Source organism: Zingiber officinale, chromosome 7A (genome assembly GCF_018446385.1).
Source record: "Zingiber officinale cultivar Zhangliang chromosome 7A, Zo_v1.1, whole genome shotgun sequence".
Taxonomy (NCBI): Eukaryota; Viridiplantae; Streptophyta; class Magnoliopsida; order Zingiberales; family Zingiberaceae; genus Zingiber; species Zingiber officinale.
The window spans coordinates 16,082,435-16,103,566 of record NC_055998.1 but is presented as its reverse complement, the minus strand read 5'-3'; the positions used below and the strand labels follow the sequence as shown (position 1 = coordinate 16,103,566).

Below are 21,132 nucleotides of genomic sequence, written 5' to 3'. Positions count from 1 at the left end.
AAGGCAATACTAGGGGTGCCTGCCTCTAGTTTTTTACCTGTTTTTTTTTAAGTTAAAAAGATTTTAAAATAATTTTTTTAAGTTGAAATAATTTTAAAATTAATTTTTTAAATTATTTTTAACATAATTTTTAAATTAAAGTAATTTTTTAAAATAATTTTTAAGTTGAATTAATTTTTTTAAAATAATTTTTAAGATAAAATAATTTTTAAGTTAAAGTAATTTTTTAAAATAATTTTTAAGTTAAACTATTTTTTTAAAAAACAATTAAAATAATTTTTTTTAAGTTAAAATATTTTTTAAAATCATTTTTAAGATAAATTAATTTTTTTATTTAATTTTAATTTGATTTAATTTAATTTGATTCTAATTTATTTTATTTTTATTTAAATTTAATTTTTAATTTAATTTAATTTGATTTAATTAGATTTAAATTAATTTTAATTTGATTTACTTTAATTTTAGTTAGATTTAATTTAATTTTAATTATATTTAAATTAATTTTAATTAGATTTAATTTAAGTTTAGTAAGATTTAATTAAATTTGATTTAATTCGATTTGGTTCGATCCGAAGTCCTTAGTCATCTCACCTGATCTATGTTTTCAATCAGGGAAACCTATAATTTTTGTGAGATGAAGTTAAGTTCAATTTTTAGGGTTTGATTTAACTTTGTGTTAGATTCAGGTTTAGCTTTGGGCTCAACAAATAGGCATTCTTTGGATAAACTTCTGGCTATGGTGAGTCACTTGGACATCATTAGAGTAACCATGCTTTCGAGGTTTTCCAAATAGTCTTATCCACTGAACTTAATACGAAACCTTAGTCTAACAGGTTAGGATTAGTAAAGGGTAACTTTGGTTAGTTCCACTAAGCCAAATGCACCAGGTCGAAGTCATATTTTCCTAGACATGCATAGACAAAATTTCCCTAACGTACTATCATCCAAAACTTCACCAGTGTCGTTGGTCAAGTTAAACTATTATCCCTTTAAACTAGTCCTAATTACCCTGCCAGATAGGTTGGTTTTTGGTTATTCTGTTGGGTAGGTTAGTTTTGGAGGTGCCAGCTATTCTAGAGTCTCCCCCTGAATTATTGGCTTGTATTTTCCAGTTTTAGTTCTAGGTTTATTTCTGTTACTTTTATAATTATATTTAACTTGGTGATAGTCTAACTTTTGGTGGATTTTAAAATATTTCAATTTTGATTTAGTTAGTCGAGGTTTGTGTTTTAAGTTTTGATTTGGTTTATCAGATTTTATATAGTATATTTTATCTTTGGGTATGTAATATTGGTTAATTCCTACTTGCATGTTTAATCACGCTTTTGGAACCCAATCTTTAGTTTGTTGTTTATGTTGGGTTATTAGTGATTTAAACATTTTATTTAAACTTGACTTGTAGCCAAGTCCGATTTTATTGTAGACTGCTTTTTGACTATTTAAAATAAGATCTAAATTTTTAGATCTTGTAGTAAATTTTTCTAAAAGTCTTTTAATTTATTACTTTTTATTTTTAATGTTGAATTTTCCTCCTCAAGTGTTAGGTCTTGAGTTGGATTAGAATTTATGATTTGTTCCTTGAGGCTTTGGTTTTCCTCAAGGAGCAATTTATCATCATTTTCAGTTGCAGTTAATTTCTTATTTAAACAAGCAATAATTTTAAAAAATTTCTTATTCAAATTAAGATATACCTCTTCGGGACCTTTGGAAACGAGTATGGACTCGTGGCTCGATTCGGGTTCGAACCCGTCTTCCGATTCGTCCTCCGATTCTTCTTCGCGAGCCATCAACGCGAGGTGGTTTTGATGCTTCTGATCTTCGACCTCCGATTCTTCTGAGGATTAGTCATCCTAGGTCTCTTAGAGAGCCTTCTTCTTGGATGTCTTCGACTTGTCGCTCTTCAATCTCGAACACTCGTTCTTATGGTGGCCTTTCTTATTGCATCCGAAGCAAGTCACGTTCCTTGGTTCAATCGAGGAGTTGATCTTCTGCAGGTCCTTTTTGCTGAAGTTCTTCTTCCTTCTGATGAACATCTTCCTTACCAGGTTCACCAGGTACTCTTAGTCTTCGGAATCTTGGTCGGACTCATCTTCAAGTTCAGGCTTCGTCTTTGTGCTTTCCTTGGAGGAACCTGCAAACAAAGTGATACCTTTCTCGATTTTGGCGTTAGTCTGCTCGTGTAACTCTAGTTCGCAAAATAACTCATCTAATTTCAATTTAGAGAGATTCTTCGAAATTTTGTAGGTATCCACGATGGATGCCCACAATGTATTTCGAGGAAAGGCGTTTAAGGCGTACTTGATTTCTCCATTTGGTGGCCTATCGCGTGAAGTCCGTTGAGGATGTCTTTGATCCTCGCATGAAGTTGATTTGTCGTTTCTCCTTCCTACATTTTAATATTAAATAATTTATTTAGAAGGATATCACACTTAGTTACCTTGGCATTGCTCGTTCCTTCGTGTAGTTCGACCAGCTTGTCCCCATAATTCCTTCGTATTTTGGTGCGGTCCTACTCGGTTCAGCTCTTCCCTCATCATCCCGCATTGTAGTGTGTTGAGAGCTTTGAAGTCTGTCGAGGATTTCTTTTTCATGTTAGGAGTCCACTGTTCCGGGTCCCGTGGATTTCCGGAGTTGTCGACCGGCACCTTGTAGCCTCTAGTGATGCTAAACCACTGGTCGAAGTCAGTCTTCAAGTAGACCTCCATTCGCTTCTTCCAATAGGGAAAGTCATCCCCGTTGAATAAAGGAGAACAGACTGTGCTGAAACCTTCGATTTGAGACATTTTTACCTTGCACACACACACAAACAAAACAGGAGATCCCAAGACTTGGTCTTGGATTAGTAGTGCGGTATTTAAAATAAAAAATATCTAAAACTAAATTAGTGTTACACCAATTCAGATTAATTTCTACGAGAAAATTTTTAAAAAAGGTAATGATATCAGTTTGGATTGTAAAGTAAAACTGAAAACCAGAAAAAAATTTAAAAAAATCTCACCCCCTTTTCTGATTGGTGGTTGCACCAAATGAGAGTGGTACCTGCTCTGATACCACTTGTTGGATCATGAAAGTCGATAGAGGGGGGTGAATATCGATCGAAAGATGAGTACGCAGCGAAAAAATAAAAATACAACACTAACATGAACCGTTTTACTTGGTTCGGAGCCTTCATCGACTCCTACTCCAAGGCTCGCACTCGTTGAGTGCTTTCGTTGGGCAATCCACTAGCAATTCAAAAATGGTTATTACAAAGTGAAAGTACAAGAATGCTAAAAAAAATGAAGTACTGACAATAATTAAGAAAGAAAAAGAAGAAACAGCGCGTTGTCGGAGAAGCTTCAGCGTCGCAGGAGCATAGCACGGTAGAGCAAGCGTTGGATGACATTGTAGTGAATTGCCTTTTGCTCTAGGGCTCACCCTCCTTATATAGGAGGCTCCTGGCACCCAGATCCCTTCCGGGCACCTGGAGTGTGACGTAGCCCAGCCAACCATAGAGCTCCACGTGGCGACGCGGCGAGAAGATAAAGTTTGCACTCCGAGCGTCCGGACCTCCGAGCGCCCGGACCTTCATTTTCCAGCTACCTGCAAGAAAACGTTAGTCCGAGGCGAAATATAAATTATACAATCCTGCAAAACAAAGTGTTAGCACAATTTATATAAGGAACAAGTACTAATTAGATTCCATCTCACCGAGACCAGAATCTAGTCAAGATCTCAACTTAGAGTTCCGAAATGGTTCTAAGTTGGATCGGCGCCTAAGTTCCATTTTCGGGAACGCGTCCTCACACTCACTCCCCTCTAGTGACTTACCTTAACTTACCTACCAAACGTTCGGTCAGCCCTTCGACTCATCTGGACTTCGTGCTAGCTATCCAGTCGACCCGTCAACCTAGCTGGGCTTCGTGTCAGACATCCGATCAACCCGTCGACCTGTCTGGGCTTCGTGCCAGCTATCCGGTCGGCCCGTCGATCTAGCTGGACTTCTCCTGCACACTCAGTTAAAGGGTTAAATCATAATGAAACTAACTTAACCTACTTTGTCATTCATCAAAACCTGAGTTAGATCGTTAGTGCTAACCGCACCAACAGTACTAAAGAGAACATGGCAGTACATATTTTTTATATAAAAGACAACCAAAAAAAATTACTAATAAGCATTAAATTTATTTTCAGTGTGAAAAGAAAAAGATATTAATGTAATTTAATTTTGGGCTTAATATATATATATATAGTGTTTAGGAATTGAGTTATTAAATAAAAAATACATTAAGTGCTCATGGGCCTGACACCTTGCACACCCTATGGACGCCTGGGGTATATATATATATACCCTAGGCGGCAAGCGTGAGCGACAACTGTGAACATTTCTCATAGCTACATAAATGTTATTTTTTTTCTTATTTTTTAAGCTCCCAATTATACTAATAAGATTTTGTTTTAAAGCTTAAGGATTAGGTTATAGTATTAAGTTATAAAAAAAATTAGGTGTACGCAGGGTGTACAGGATATCAATGAAACCCTAATATTCCATAAACTCCATTATTGTTTCATAACCTATCATCTCTTATAACCTCCTAATTTATGTAAACACATGCGCATGAGAGTTTCAAGATGGTTATGTATCTATAAATACCCATGTATGTATTCTTCTCATATAAGAGTAAGAGAACGAGAAAGGGAAAGAGAAAAGGTTAATAATATTTCCTTTTCATATGTAATTGCTTATATAATTTCACAACACGCTACCAACACAATACTTTTATTTTGTTTTTAATTTTAGCTATAGGTAATATCTAAAAATGTAAAGATTTGTTTATATATATACATATATTTTTTTATCTATCAAAATTATTTACATGTAAGAAGTTAAATTTATAGCTCCTTCATGTTTGGTTAGCTATTGTCCAATTAACTATTAGTTAGTTATTTATTTGCATGACTTGCAATATTTCAAAAATATTTTGCAGTTATGTATTATAAAATCATTTTTTGATTATATCATGTTTTATCATTTGTTAATAAATATATACATGCATGATCATTATTATTAATGATTTAGTTTTCTTTGTATTAGTTCTCACTATATTTAATCTTCCAAAGTTATGGCTCTTGACATTTCAGGAAAAAATTATTTATCATGGATTTTAGATGCGGAGATTCATTTAGATGCTATGAGTTTTGGAGACACTATAATGGATGAAATAAGGAATCTTTACAAAATTGTGCAAAAGGAATGATATTCATTCGTCACCATCTTCATGAAGGATTGAAAATCAAATATTTGACGATCAAAGATCCACTTGAGCTATGAAATAATGTGAAGAAAAGGTATAGCCACTATAAAACTGTGATTCTTCCAAATGCTTGTAATGAATGGATTCATTTACGTTTACAAGATTTTAAATCTATAAGTGAATACAATTCAGCTATATTTAAAATCATCTCAAAATTAAAATTATATGATGAAAAAATTACTGATAAAGATATATTGGAAAAAACATATTCTACCTTTCATGCATCTAACATGCTCCTGCATCAGTAATATATAGAGAGATTTCAAGAAATATTCTAAATTGATTACATGTCTTCTTGTGACTAAGGAAAACAACGAGCTTTTGATGAAAAATCATAAGACATGCCCAACTGATACTAGTTCATTCCCTGAAGTGAATAAGATAACTTGTAAAAAAGATAAACGACAGCATAGACAAAAATTTCATCGGGGTCGTGGTCGTAGTTATAGACAAGAAAATGATCAATTTCAAGAACATCATGGTGGTTATAATAAAAGAAACAAATCAACTCACCAGAAGTGGATTAACAATAATGTCCACCAGAAGTGGACAAATTGTTAGGACTAAAATGAATTTAGATATCTCCACAATGACATGATATTGTCCACTTTGGGCTTAAGTTCTCATGATTTTATTTTTGCGCTCTATCCAAAAGGCACCATACCAATAAAGATATTTTCTTTTTTATAAATTCATGATATTTCTCATGTGTTTTCAATGTAATACTATGTTTACAATCTTAAGCTTCGGGTCACTGACTTGCTCAGGGCCTCCCCTACTTTGTTTAAGATTTCACCCACATGGTTCGATCTTGGATCATTGCTCTGGCTCATGCTTCTTCTAGTGGTTAGTCACATGAAAAGCGAGCTCACTCTGATACCAATTGTTATGACCAAAACGAATTTAGATATCTCTACAATGACATGATATTGTCCACTTTAAGCCTAAGTTCTTATGATTTTATTTTTGAGCTCTATCCAAAATACCTCATACCAATGGAGATATCTTTTTCTTATAAACTCATAATCTTTCCCATGTGTTTTCAATGTGGAACTATGTTTGTAACCTTACAACCCCAACACAAATGACAATGGTAAAAGAGTTCAAAGTGGATAAGATAATGATGAAAAGAAATTAAAAAATTTATGTTATAGATGTGGCATGAAAGGACATTGGTCACATAATTGTTGTATGCCAAAATACCTTACTGATCTCTACCAAGCATCTTTAAAGGGCAAAGTAAAAGATATATAGATAAATGTTGTCTTTCAAGACAATGACACAATTCTTGGTTCTTTTATGATAACACATTTGAATGTTTCTGATTTCTTTGCATATTATGATAGAGGAATAGATAATTCGATTGAAAATAAAGATATTTATGGAAATATTTAAGATGATCAAATATTTTAAAATAAATTAGTTTGTTTGCTATTATGTTTCTTTAGTAATCTTTTAGTTGTTTCTTATTATGTATTTTTTTTTTTGTTTTAAAAAGAATAGCATGACTTTTGGATTCAATAATGGAGATTTATATCTTGCTGATAGTGCAACAACGCATTCTATATTTAGGAAATAAAATATATTTTTCTTATATAGAAATGAGTGAAAGTAATGTTAATATAATATATGGTAGTACAAATATTATTGAAGGCCCCAGAAGAGCTAATATATCATTATTTGGAGGAACAAAATGTATTATTGACAATGCATTGTTCTCTCCTAAGTTTCAAAGAAATTTGCTAAGCTTTAAAGATATTTGCCAAAATGGATATCACATTGAGACACATGATAAGAATATTGAATATCTCTATATAACAAAATTAATGTTGGGTAAGAAACACATATATGAAAGATTATCCGCTTTCTCATCTGGTTTGTACTACACAATAATAAATGCTGTAGAAAACAAATGTAATAGTAAACTCGAAGTTTACTGACTCAAATGATTTTATACTTTGGCATGACTAACTGAGATATCCTGGTTCTATAATATTTCAAAAAATGATCAAGATTCACATGGACACCCATTAAAAAACTAAAAGATTCTTCAATTTAATGAATTCTCATGTGCTACTTGTTCTCAAGAAAAACTTATTATGCGGCCTTCACCATCTAAAGTTGGAATTGAATCCCTTGCATTTCTAGAACATATACAGGGTGATATATATGGGTCTATTCACCCACCATGTGAACCATTTAAATATTTTATGGTTCTAATTGATGCCTCTACAAGATGGTCACATGTATATTTATTATCAACTCGCAACTTGGCGTTTGCAAGATTGTTCGCCCAAATAATTCAATTGAGAGCACAATTTCTAGAATATTCTATCAAGAAAATACTTCTTCATAATGCTGGTAAATTTACATCCCAAGTATTTAATGACTATTGTATGTTTATTGGGATAACTGTTGAACATCATGTTTCTTATGTTCATACACAAAATGATTTAGCTAAATCATTTATTGAACACCTCCAGTCAATAGTTAGACTATTGATTATGAGAACTAAACTCCCTATATCTATTTGGGGACTTGCTATTTTACATGCAACAACACTTATACGTATCAAGCCAGCTAGTTATTATATATTCTTCCTTTTATAATTGACATTTGGTCAGGAGACTAATATATCACATTAAAAAATATTTGGATGTATGGTATATGCACCAATTAGTCCACTACAATGAACTAAATGGGGCCGCAAGGAAATTGAAAATATATATTGGATATGATTCTCCTTCAATTATAAGATATTTGGAACTAATGATGAGAGATGTCTTTATGGCCCGATTTGTCGACTATCACATCAATGAAATAATTTTTTCAAAGTTAAGGGAAGAAAATAAAGAGTTTCCCAAAGAAGTCACTTGGCATGTATCATTATTGCAATTTGATTCTTGTACAAATCAATGTGAACTTGATCTTCAAAGAATAATATATTTGTAAAATATTGCAAATCAATTGCATGATGCATTCATTGACCTGAAAAGAGTGACTAAGTCACATATAACATCTATTAATGCTCCGACTCATATTGATGTACAAATTGGACAATCAATTAATGAGACTACTACTCATCTGAAGTATGGTAGACAGATCAATTGTAAAGATAAAAATCCTTAAAAAAAGAATAGGAGTAACTAATCAAGATGTTCATTTTGAAAAATCTTGGTCTCCTATAGAGACGATTGACATAACTATTGAATTAAGTACATAGCCAATCAAATAATTTGACTGCAACAATAAATATAGACGAAAGAATGATCCGGCTCTTCTTTATATAACTATTGGTTGCAACAATTACCCCGGGCATGGGCAAGGGCCTTAAATTATCATTTAGACATTAGTGATTCGGTCTCTATGTATAACATATTTGTAAAGAAGTTTTTTTTTTTTAAATGGGGGTCTAACCATAGTATACTGACTACTAACTTATAGGTCACGATGTCGTGAGCATTTTCCGATGTACTATCAAATGTAGATAATGAAATTTGGTACTGACCTACCATCAAATTGATATCTCTGCCTAATTTTGCTTATCTAAGGCGTAGAAGAAAAATAGAATTTAAGCAAACATTTTCTCTCATATAATCAATCTTATCTGTAGTATTGTTGAATTAAAGAAGTTTTTTTTCACCTATCATTTTCGCCTCTATTATGTATAAAGGTAAAAATGATTCTCCACTTTAAGACCTTGTTTGCGCATGGCTGCCAATTTACATTGCTAATTTATGCAAATTAGTTACAAATTTATTTATCAAATAATTTCCTGGTCCATATAATATAATTAAGAAGAAAAATAAATCATAGAATATTAATAAAAATGGGAAAGTCAAAGTAAATAGACAAGCTAAAAGTTTTCATCCAGAGTTTCAGACACCATATGCCTTCTTGCAATTATCTTGGTAAAATGACAATAAAATATAAAGACATTATTATTTGAGGAACTTTTCAACGTTAAAGTTCGCTAATCTGTCAGTGCCTACAATGTCAGAGCATTGACTGTGCAGTATAAATTAAAGGTACTTTTCAACGTTTAGGTTCACAGTTCTGGTAAGTGCCTACAATGTCTGAGCAAACACATGGAGTGAAGGCTACTTACTGGCTGTGCATGAATCTAATTAATCACCAATTTTACAAGAATCGATACAGTGCGTAGGTTATCTGTAGACGATATGTACTAATCAGCTGGCCAAAGAACATGAACATTATATAAGGTCCAACGAGCAGGGCGACAGATAGGATTACCACTAGTACTAACTACCAATGTTGATCAGGTAGGTCTTTCGCTTCATAGGACAGAGCAAGGACGGATTGATCATCCAAGGAGTCTACATAGGCAAGTTTGGCCTCGGCAGGATAGAGTTGGCAAGCTCTTCGTTCAACTTCGCTGGCAATGGTGGCATCTGCTTCATTATTTCGGGCATATCAGACAAGCTGCAAAGAGATTGGAAGTTTATTAGTTCGATAAAATATCTTGAACAAATAGAATATCACATAATTGTCTTTAAATAGTTTCTTCTCAGTTCTCAGAAAGAGGCTGCATTAAATTTCTTTGGATGCATGCTCAAAGCCTCCAAATGCAGCTTGCACGTCATGGTCAGAATTTGAATAATTTGCAAGTTTAACCCACAAATATGATGTACATGTCCCTATGATGCATGCGTTACTAGGAAACATTGATGTGCAGTACATGTGAAAATCTAGCAGAAACTGATCACGTTTGATTCATTTATTTATTTTCCTCATATCGTTTTGTACAACTTACAGCGTCCATTCAACGCCAATACACTGTATATTCCCCACTTAATTATATGCAAAAGCTACTTTTGGTATTTTAGATTATCTAGTGACCTCACACATCCACTTCAACATATTCAATCTCAAAACTGATCCATCAGTTACCAGCTCGTGTTGAGTTGTGCGCTAAGAGGGATCTGTACTGGTTGACATGAAAAGGAAGATAATTAGGAGAAGCAGCATTGCACTCGTCTATTGCAAGAAGAAAAAGTCCCCTTCCGTGAGTGAGCAGTGAGCTTCATCCACAAAAGCTCACTGCAGATTATGAAACATAGATCCATCCAAGGTTCCATGAGGGGGAGCCATAGCAATACAGGAAGAAGACAAGAAAGTATCAAACAAAAATGGGAAAAGTGAAGAAAAGAACAAGAGGATCAAGGAAATCCTGAATAGAGGATGCACTTGATTTGCTCCAACTCAACATCAGTCAAATTGCCAGAATCATGCTAAACTAGTATGCAGTCCATATTTTACCATATATTGATTAACTCCCATACGGGCAAAAAGATCAACAATAAATTGTACAAATTGAATGCCTGTTGGAGTTATAAATTCATAACACAGTTGACTTTTTTAAAGAAAAAAACAAAGATAGCGAGTGTCAAAAAGTATAACATCCATGTTACAAAACATGGCAATCAAATTCATAATGCATAGCGTATAATATCCATATCATCAAACTTATCATAAAAAAGATGCACAATTCTCCTTATAAACTAACACATATCTGGGTATGCTAAAAATTGGCAATAAAAGGTTGAAAAACTTAAATACAACAACAACAACAACAACAACCAAGCATTTTCCCACTAGGTGGGGTCGGCTGTATGAATCCTTTTACGCCATTGAGCTCTATCTCCTATTATATCATCATCTATATTTAAATAAATTTTATCTTGTTTTATTGTTGCTAACCAAGTCTTTTTTGGTCTTCCTCTTCCTCGTTTGATATGCATGTTTATCATAGTTTCACATCGCCTAACTGGAGCATTTATTAGTCGTCTAAGTACATGTCCGTACCATCTTAAACGTGTCTCTCAGAGTTTATCCTCAATAGATGCAACTCCGACTTTCTCTCTAATGCTCTCATTCCTTATTTTGTCCATCTTCGTATGTCCACACATCTACCTTAACATCCTCATCTCTGCAACTCTCATCTTATGCTCGTGTGCTCGAGTCATAGCCCAACATTCAGCTCCATATAACATAGCAGATCTAACTGCGATTTTATAGAACTTACCTTTAAGTTTAAGAGGTACTTTACGGTCACATAAAACACCCGACGCTCCCCTCCATTTCACCCATCCTGCTTGTATTCTATGTAAGACGTCTCTCTCAATCCCTCCATCATTTTGTAAAAATGATCCTAAATATTTAAATCTCTCGGTTCCAGACAACTCGTCCTCTCCTATCTTAACAATTGTTTCATTACTTCTAATATTGCTAAATTTAAATTCCATATATTCTGTCTTTAATCTACTAAGCTTAAAACCTTTCCCTTCTAGTGTTTCCCTTCAAGATTCTAGCTTAGCATTTACTCCTTCACGTGTCTCATCTACCAAAATAATATCATCTGCAAACAACATGCACCACGGTACTGTGTCTTGAATGTGCGCAGCGAGTTCGTCCATAATTAGTGTAAAAAGATAGGGACTTAGGGCTGATCCCTGATATAACCCTATCTTTATTGAAAATGCTTCAGTTACTCCGCCTGAAGTCTTTACTCTGGTCATTACATCCTCATACATATCCTTAATTAGTTCAATATATGTTACGCTAACACCTCTCTTTTCTAAAATTCTCCATATAATTTCTCTTGGGACTCTATCATAAGCTTTTTCTAAGTCAATGAATACCATGTGTAGATCTTGTTTTTACTCCCAATATTTTTCAATTAATTGTCTAAGGAGATGTATAGCTTCTATTGTCGACCTTTCAGGCATGAACCCAAATTGATTTTCTGTCATTGTGGTCTCCTTCCTTAATCTTTTTTCTATTACTTTTTCCCAAAGTTTCATAGTATGACTCATTAGTTTAATACCCCTATAATTTGCACAATTTTGTATGTCTCCCTTGTTCTTATATAAGGGAACTAAAGTACTTATCCTCCATTGATCAGACATTCTTTTCGTTTTCAATATCATGTTAAATAATTTTGTAAGTCATTCAATACCTTGTTTCCCTAAGCACTTCCATACCTCTATCGGAATATCATCTGGTCCAACGGCTTTTCCATTTTGTATCTCATTTAAAGTTTGTTTTACTTCTGAAGTTTGAATTCTACGATAAAAATTAAAATTTCTATTCTCATTTGACCTAATTAAATTACCTAAGTTAAGTTGGTCACCTAAACCTTCATTAAAAAGTTGATGAAAATACCTCTTCCACCGCTCTTTTATTTCTCTATCATTTACTAATACCCTATTACATTCATCTTTAATACATTTTATTTGGCTAAGATCTCTTGTTTTCCTTTCTCTCACTTTAGCTATTCTATAAATATCTCTTTCCCCTTCTTTTGTATCCAATTTTTGATATAACCGTTCAAAAGTTTCATTTTTTGCTTCACTCACTACTTTCTTAGCTTCTTTCTTGGCTATTGTATATTTTTTTAAGTTTTCCTCGTTCTTACAAATATATAATTCCTTATAAGCTATTCGTTTTTCCTTCACTTTCTCTTGTACTTTCTCATTCCACCACCAAGATTCTTTACTTAGTGGTGCATGTCCCTTTGACTCACCAAATACACTCTTAGCTACTATTTTCAACTTTGATACCATCTTATCCCATGTTGTATTAGAGTCATCGTATATTTCACCTAATGCTTGTACTTCTACCTTCTCCTTAAATATATTTTGTTTCTCATCCTTTAACTTCCACCACTTAATTCTAGGAATTGTATATATTTTCTTTCTATTGATACTATGTTTGAGGCGTATATCCAACACTACTACCCTATGTTGGGTAGTTAAGGATGACTTTGCAATCTTTACAAATCTTTCTATCCTTCTTCCTAGCCATAAGAAAGTCAATTTGCGATTTATTATTCCCACTTTTGAATGTGACCAAGTGTTCTTCTCTTTTTTTAAAAAACGTATTAGCTAATATAAGGTCATATGCTATCGCAAAATCTAATATAGTTTTCCCTTCCTCATTCCTCATTCTAAACCCATAACTCCCATGTACTCTCTCATATTCCTCATTTTTCACTCCGACATGCCCATTTAGATCATCTCCTATTAAAATCATTTCATTTGGTGGAATATTTTGTAATATTTCATCTAAGTCCTCCCAAAACCTTGATTTGGTAGCTTCATCTAATCCTACTTGTGGTGCATATACGCTAATTATGTTCATAGTTTCTTTCGCCACTATTATCTTAAGGGTTATAATTCTATCTCCTTTTCTAACTACTCCTACAACTTCATTCTTTAACAAATTATCTACAATGATACTCACTCCATTTCTTGCTTTACTCTTTCCAGTGTACCATAACTTAAAACTCGAGTTCTCTATCATCTTTGCCTTCTCGCCTATCCATTTTATCTCTTGTACACACAAAATACTAATTTTTCTCCTAATCATCATATCTACTACCTCCATTGATTTACCAGTGAGAGTTCCTATATTCCATGTTCCAAATCTTAGATTATTAGTTTTCCTATCATATTTGTTCTTATCTAACCTATGGTGTGAGAACTTTTGCCTATTTAACACTACACCCAAGTTCTCATGGAGATGTGCGGTCCTTGCTGAGACGTTACAATCGGACCCTGTAACGCGAATTCTTGCATATTTATCACTACACCCGAGTTCTGGAGATGTAGCGGTCCTTGCCAAGACGTTACAGTCGAACCCTGTAACACGTTCATTCCGGGGAACAACCTAGCATTAGCACAATAGTTTAATGGATTCATTCATTGAATATTTGTCATAGTTTGACGCTGGCTGGCAACCTAACGCAACCCTCCTCCTTTATCCGGGCTTGGGACCGGCCATGACCGGTCATCATGGGCTTGGGACGCAACCCTAAACTTAAATCTAAAAACATATTGTTTCTGATAAAGAAAAAACATACTCTTTCAAAACTGCTAGTATGTTGTCCCGTGCCTGGCAAAACAGGTTGATGTTGTCTTGTACCTGCAATAGGGAGCAATAGGGAGCAAACACTTGGTTATGCTTGGATTCATTATACCCAAATCTGGAATCTGTAATCATGTCTACAGATAGAAGTTGAGGCTAGACAATACTGCAGAAAATTAATAATCCAATACAACAAAGGCAATGTTCACCAAAGCATTAATAAGTTCACTTTGCTAGAAGTTGCAAAATAAGTATACAAAAGTGAAACATAGATTATAAACATACCTTTAAGTTAGTAAAGTTTGTTGATATTTTAGTGAAGGCCTCTGTGTTACTTTCAAGAAGCTCTCCTGTTCGACCGCCAATATCTGTGCAAGAAAAAAAAGGTTTTACAAGTAAAATCAATAGTGGAAAGATACATTCCTCATGAAGCTACATTGCTTGAAGTTAATATATTAATCCAAATAATGGCAATCACCTATTCTATTAAATTTAATGTCCAAAATTAGATGATTTATCATCATCTTCAAAGCATGTTTTGTCCAAACTAGGTCAGATACATGAATGTTGTCTCTCCATTGAAGTCTACTAATATTAGATCAAGTAAATCACAATGAGTTTTCTACCTAATCAAAATATGGTTTCCAATGGAAATTAATCCATAAAACCTATTTACCACAATAAATATAGAAAATGGAAAAAAGGAAGATGTCAAAACCTTTATATGAAATATCATCGTCATCGACTGGGAGCATTGGTGGTGCATATGGAGGAACATTAGGACGTGTTCCAAGGTGGCCTGTCGCTTTTGCAGGAGTATCTGAAACCCTTTCCTGTGAAAATGACAAGCTGACATCAGAGATTCAGCTTCTACATAATAATCATAAGGTCAATTTAGAGGGTGTTTGGCTGAGCTTATAAGCTCTCTAAAATAGCTTATAAGTTGTTTTGGAGCTTATAAGCTCTTCAAATTTGTTTGGTAAAATTTTTTTCGAACAGCTTATAAGCTGTCAAAATAAGCTGTTTTGGAGCTTATAAGCTGTTTTTAAAAAAGTATGGAAGACCCTACTTTTTTAAAAAAGATCTTATTTTAATAATTTTTTTCTCTAAAATATCCTTATATAATTTCATAAATCCTCATCTTATCCTCCATAAATTTTTATAAGTTTAATATCTTTTTATCTCCGCCGACTTTTCTTCCAACGTTGTATCATCTTCTCGGCCAATGCCTCTTTCTAATTTTCTCTCCCCCGGTGCAAAAATTCGCCCAAAATCCTCTATTAATAAAAATCTCAAAACCCTCTATTAATAGCATTATACCCTTTTTGGTAATTTTATTAATAAAAAGATCTTATAATACCAAACGCATCAATACCTTTAAGTTGATTGTAATAAGTTCACCCAAACACTTTAACAACTTATTCTTAAAATAAGATCTAACAACTTATAAGCTCCTAAAACAACTTATAAGTTGTACGAGCTTATAAGCTATTTTTAATAAGTTTAGCCAAACACCCTCTTAGTAGTAGTAGACATAGAAATCCAAATTCTCCCTAAAGATGGAGAGCCAATTATAAACCTACAATTCTCTAGACAAGTTTCATCAAAAATAGTGGGAAAAAAAAAACAAAGGAAAAAAAAAGAGAGTAAGGCTCAGATAAACCAGAGTAAGAGAAGGTCAAGGTAAATAACAAGACATTCTCAAGAATAACGACTAAGCAAATTCTGATTTTTTGAAAGTTTCAAGTTTCATCAATGCTGGTTCTCAAAGATGTTCAAGACAAAGCAAATTCAGTTTACATAACAGTTATAGTCATTAAAAGATACAAAATAATGACTGGCATGAGACAAAATGAGTGATAAAAAAATTTACCGCAATGCAGTTTATGCATTGCAAGAGAGATCAAATATATACACTTGATGAGCAACATCTAAATATAACTTAACCAGAACAAAATGTGAAAAATAATTAATCAGCACTCACCTTTAGCTAAAATAACCAGCTAAGTAAAATAAAATAAGAAATATGCCTAATTAGGACGTCCTGGAAAGATATCTACATGTTAATCTTTCAAGTTGAAGAGTGGGGTGCTGAATTTCTTGGACATCAATGTATGCTAGTTAAGATGGCAATCTCCAACATTCATAGTGCACTTATGATATCCATGTTAGGACCTATAATTTAATTTGGCTTGATTCACTTGAATTAACTTAAATTCAATTATGAATTGATTAAACTAAATAAGGCTCAGATTAAGAAACAACGATTTAGAGGAAGGAGGTGATAACATTGAGCTTGGGCAATCAGCCTTCCATTTTGGATAAGATCCAACTGAAGTGCTATATTGCACTTTCAATATGATTAATCATAATTCAATTATGTGATTGATCATTATATTGTTAAATTGGATTGCCTTAGGACTGATGGATGATGATCATTATATTGTTAGTTGGATTATATAAAATTAAAATACATTCTTGCATTTTAAAACCGTGTGAGGGGATTGCAATAGAATCTAAAATCAAAAGAAAGAGAATGATATTCATTAACTAGTCATCCAAAAATCAAATAAGAGGGAAAGAGGAAAAGAGAGAAAATGAAAAGGTAGACGCAATATAATTTATAAAACAATAAGCCTTAAAAAGAGAAGAAAGGTGACCAAGGCCCAAGAGGATACACTAGTGAGAGAAAAGAAAACAGAGGGTAAGGGGAAAAAAAAGGGAGTGGGCTACAATACAAAGTTGTCATTGTATCCTGAGAGTACCATAATACACAGGCATGTAGCAACAAAAGAGAAGAGGGTGGTCAGTGATGAATTGTTTCATTGTTTTGATGCCAATTGAGATGGGATAGAAAATGGTCAGGATTATCATAGGAAGTCTCCACATATATGTAGATCCATGGTGAGAACAATTTATCAAAACTGAAAGATGACCAAACTAAATCAACACAACAAAATAACTTTTCAACAATCTGGAAGTGATGATTATGTATAGAGGAATATCACACACTAATTAAATCAGATTCTTTTAATAGCAAAACCAAAGAAATAAAATGAGGAACTAAATTCTATAAGCAATTTACCTTCTTATCTTTGCTTTTCCTTGCGAGGTTATGCTCTTCTTTTCTCCTCTTGCTGTTCTCCTTTTTCTGGAAAAAATAAACTTGTTTATCAACCAAAAAGTTCATACCCACAGTCACCAGTGTTTTCTCAAAAGCTATTAACTTAAGTCATAGATGAATGAACTGAGTTCCCTTGTGGTCGATCTTGTTCTTGACCAGGGAAACATGAAGCATATATCAATGCATAAATATAAAGACAATTAAAATTTAAAACAAAAATCTACATAGTTTCAAAATAAATTTCATAATGGAATATCTTTAACTTTTTTTTCTAAAGTTGAAATTTAAGGTTTTCAAAATTCTAAAGACTAATTTTTCATACATATCAAATCTTTCCTTTCCAATTACAGAGAAAAAAGGCATTAAGATTAGGAACTGCACAAATTAATCCACTCTAGGCAAAGTTAGCATATGGCTTTAGCAACGACAGCATCAGCATTGAGCTCCTTGTCATTGCAAGTGTGTGATAATAATTTCATTTTAAAAAAAAATTGTTGTGCATCTCAGCATACTGTGTGCACCCAAGTCGGGTAACATTTTGAGTAGAATGGGATTCACTGAAGTTGAGATAATAGGATAAACAGAATTTAATAAATAAAATTTCGAATTAACTCTCTAATGGTCCAGATAGCATTGCTATGAGCACACCATAAGAATTTAATTTCTTCAATACAACACCATAAAAACATCCTGCGCTCAAAATACAAATTGTCCAAGTTGGTGTATGAAAAATTCTTTGTAGATTGCTTATGAAATGTTTAAAATAAACTTTTTAGTCATGTTAAGATGCAGCTTCAAGGAAAACAAACAGGAAAAGTGGAAAGACAAGCAGGTGTGTATACACAAGCAGAAAACAAAGATGTGAAATTTATGGTCTTTGCAAGAATTTCCAAACCAAGCTTATTCAAGACTACATGTTTAACAATTTCTTTCTAGCCACTCTGTTAGTACCCTTTAGGCAATGACTGAGAAGTGAACCTCATTTACACCAAAAATAGATAAGTCACCAGCTACCAAAATCATTTATCCTTGTCTACATGATATAAGTTTTTGTCGCTTCAATAATAGGCTAATGTTTTCCATTACATGCTAAAGCCCACTTCACATAAGCATCTCAAACCACAAAAACCATCATATTATTGGAATTTTTTAAATTTAATCTTTCAAGAAGAGACTCCTGATGACCTAGTAGAATATTCATAAAACAAAAAAAATAATTGCACGTGTTCACAGTTACAAGCATAGAAAAGCATACATATTCAACAGAATGATTAAGCATACATTAATACTTACTGTCATCCATCTACAGCGCATGGCCACATCACGAACTGTCTTGTCATGCAATTGCATGGCAATTTTTGCATAACGGATAAGAATTGCTTCAGAAGCATACCTGCAAATCCATGTCACGATCAACATTAAGTAAAAAAAGAAGACAAACATTAAAAGAAATATTATTCAGAAAATTACAAATAGTATGGTTATTCAAATATCAACTATCATTAGGAATCTAGAATGAGGTAGGCAAGGACAAGAATCTTGCAGATTCAGGTACAAGCAAAATGCATAAATAGTGAATACCTAGGGAAGCAAGCAGAATTAATATCAGCATGTCAAGTATCAACTCACTCAAATTGTGTGATTTTTGCTGCTCTATCAAAAACTGTGTTTCCAAACATGGAGACCTCCTCAGAACAGAAATCTATCCAAACATGCATTTACAATCCACTGAATCATACTGATAGATAAGCAGACTCTCTTAGAAAGAAATGTGCTTCATTAAACGTCATTACCTAGTTGGAAAATGTGCAAGTGATAATATATTTTTAAAAGGCAAAAGTGACTTTCTCATCCTATTCATCCCCTTAAAAGTAGTACTTTAGGATCTTAGACAATGGACAAGATGTGTCATTAATACAGGGAAGAAACTGAACATGAGTGCTTGTTCTGATCCTCTCAAATCAAGGACCATATAATTTGCTTGTCCATACACATTGAGTATTATTAGACAATTACACTACCTCATCCTAACTTCTCAGCTATGTACAAGGATATTTGTGACCGGTCATACAGTAAACAAAGAAGGGGAAGAGGAAATATATTACATAAAGTTGTTTTGGCTACCAAAGTTTTGGGTGAATCTCCGCTCCCCTTACAAGGGATCAAGAACAATATACCATTGCACAAATCTATGAGGGAAAAGAAGAAGATCCAGAAACTTTCAATTTATTCAAGAAAAGATTGCTGAATGGTCTTTGTAAAACATCCATGGACTGCCACCTGAAATTCATACCTATTAAAGAATCAAGCTATCTGAGAATATTTTGTTCAATTTAAGAACTTCAAAGCACATATATGCTGGAAATCTCCAACCCCAGAAGCTGATTTTCTGGATCTAATAATTTACAAATCCTCCGCAAACAATCCAAACACCTAGTCATAAGAATTAAAGCCCGGGATACCAACTTGCTAAGCCCTTCTTCCAAGGTCGCCTGCTCCTCGGCGGACCAGTCAATCGACAACCCCGGGTTATGCTTCAGCGCCTGAGCCGCCGCCGCGGTGGCATCGATCGGGTTTCTGGGAGCTGACGAACCACCTCCACCGCCGCCGCCGCCGCCTCCAGGTAAGGGGCCGCCATTGGCCCCGTCTGCGTTCGCGCTGGCGCCCATCAACAACAAGACCTCGAAGAACTTTCCCCCAATTCTCAGAATCTCGAGCGCACCGTGGCTAATGCAAACATTCTTTTGCCGCAAAGGGGGGAAGGAGGCGAAGTTCTCACCTCGAATTCGTTGCAAGCGAATGACCAGGGCTAGAGAGACTACTCAAAATCTGGAACACGCCTTTGTTCTTCTCTCCTAATATTAATTTAATTTATATTTAGGTTTTCTCTCTCTGTTTTTTTATCGAGTAATTTCTTGGATGAACATCGATTCGTCCCCCACGGAACGGTCAGCCACTGGGGTTCGAATTTGCCGAGGTAAATGTTTCCTTAAGTATTAGTTACTGTTCTAAAGGTTAATGAACCATAAGTACACAATTTGGGTGAACATCGATTCCATAAAAGGCCCCAGTAAGGACCTCTACTGGGCCCGAGCCTTTTAGCGAACGGAATGGAAGGTAATAAAACAGGTAGAACGATATAACGCCGTGGAAATTTGTTTACGTGGGCCGGAGATGGTAGTTAATGGATGATCATGAGCAGCGTGTCATAATCATCGGATAAGATTTTGTTTACTCCTACTATACCAATGTGTTCACCTGAGTTTTGACTGGACAACAAGCTTGGACCACTGCTGTTCCACAAGGTACGAATGGGGACAGGACTAGTAGATTTTTCGGGTAGATTGAAGTGGCTATCGCATGTGTAAATCTGACTCCAGCGAACACAAACGAGGTGTGACCACGAAGCATAAAACTGTACAGAGCATTGTGGTTGCCCCTCGGACGGATAGTTGATTAACACACGATGGTATTATCAGCGTGAGGTTTAAGATTAAATTTCGACTAGTAGTCCTCCATAATTCATCACTTTTATATCGATCTGGGAATATCTGTTGTGACCCGGAAAAAGCATTGTAGTTTGGGCAAAAATTAAAATAACATTTTATTTAAATATTTAAAAGGATGCCTCATCTTGTATATTAAATTTGTTGCCAGATGAAGATATGACGATTCATGTTAAACTTCGAGCAGCCTAAGGAAAAAAGCAGCTCAAGGGAGAGGGAAGGCTGGTTTATTTAAAAAGCAGTATTCAGTGACTTTGCAAATGCTTTCTATAACCAAAAACCCATGACTCCGCTGCTACTAGTTGTGCTGAAACTTCAT

The 21,132-nt window shown here is 34.1% G+C and overlaps 1 protein-coding gene across 3 annotated transcripts; it reads right to left on the bottom strand.

Moving 5' to 3' along the window:
* Nucleotides 1-9,211: 9,211 nt before the first annotated feature.
* LOC122001048 lies at nucleotides 9,212-20,189 on the bottom strand. 3 transcript variants are annotated; one of them, XM_042555606.1, is made up of 7 exons: nucleotides 19,774-20,187; nucleotides 18,589-18,700; nucleotides 17,269-17,334; nucleotides 14,902-15,016; nucleotides 14,469-14,551; nucleotides 14,179-14,240; nucleotides 9,212-9,737 (listed from the first exon to the last, which is right to left on the bottom strand). In XM_042555606.1, exons 1-7 carry the CDS (start codon nucleotides 19,974-19,976, stop codon nucleotides 9,632-9,634), a joined length of 747 nt encoding a protein of 248 aa, XP_042411540.1. In that variant the 5' UTR covers nucleotides 19,977-20,187; the 3' UTR covers nucleotides 9,212-9,631. The 3 variants fall into 3 exon arrangements, with proteins under 3 accessions (XP_042411540.1, XP_042411541.1, XP_042411542.1); XM_042555607.1 differs by having other exon boundaries at nucleotides 18,601-18,700; nucleotides 19,774-20,182; XM_042555608.1 differs by lacking the exon at nucleotides 14,179-14,240 and having other exon boundaries at nucleotides 19,774-20,189.
* Nucleotides 20,190-21,132: the final 943 nt, after the last annotated feature.

Excerpts from the sequence above, each read along its gene's own strand:
- LOC122001048 (XM_042555606.1), bottom strand. The coding sequence starts at position 19,976 with ATGGGCGCCAGCGCGAACGCAGACGGGGCCAATGGCGGCCCCTTACCT. Across the intron at positions 14,241-14,468 it reads CAAACTTTACTAACTTAAAG|GTACAAGACAACATCAACCT; the intron begins GTATGTTTATAA and ends TCCCTATTGCAG. Across the intron at positions 9,738-14,178 it reads ATACTAGCAGTTTTGAAAGA|CTTGTCTGATATGCCCGAAA; the intron begins GTATGTTTTTTC and ends ATCTCTTTGCAG.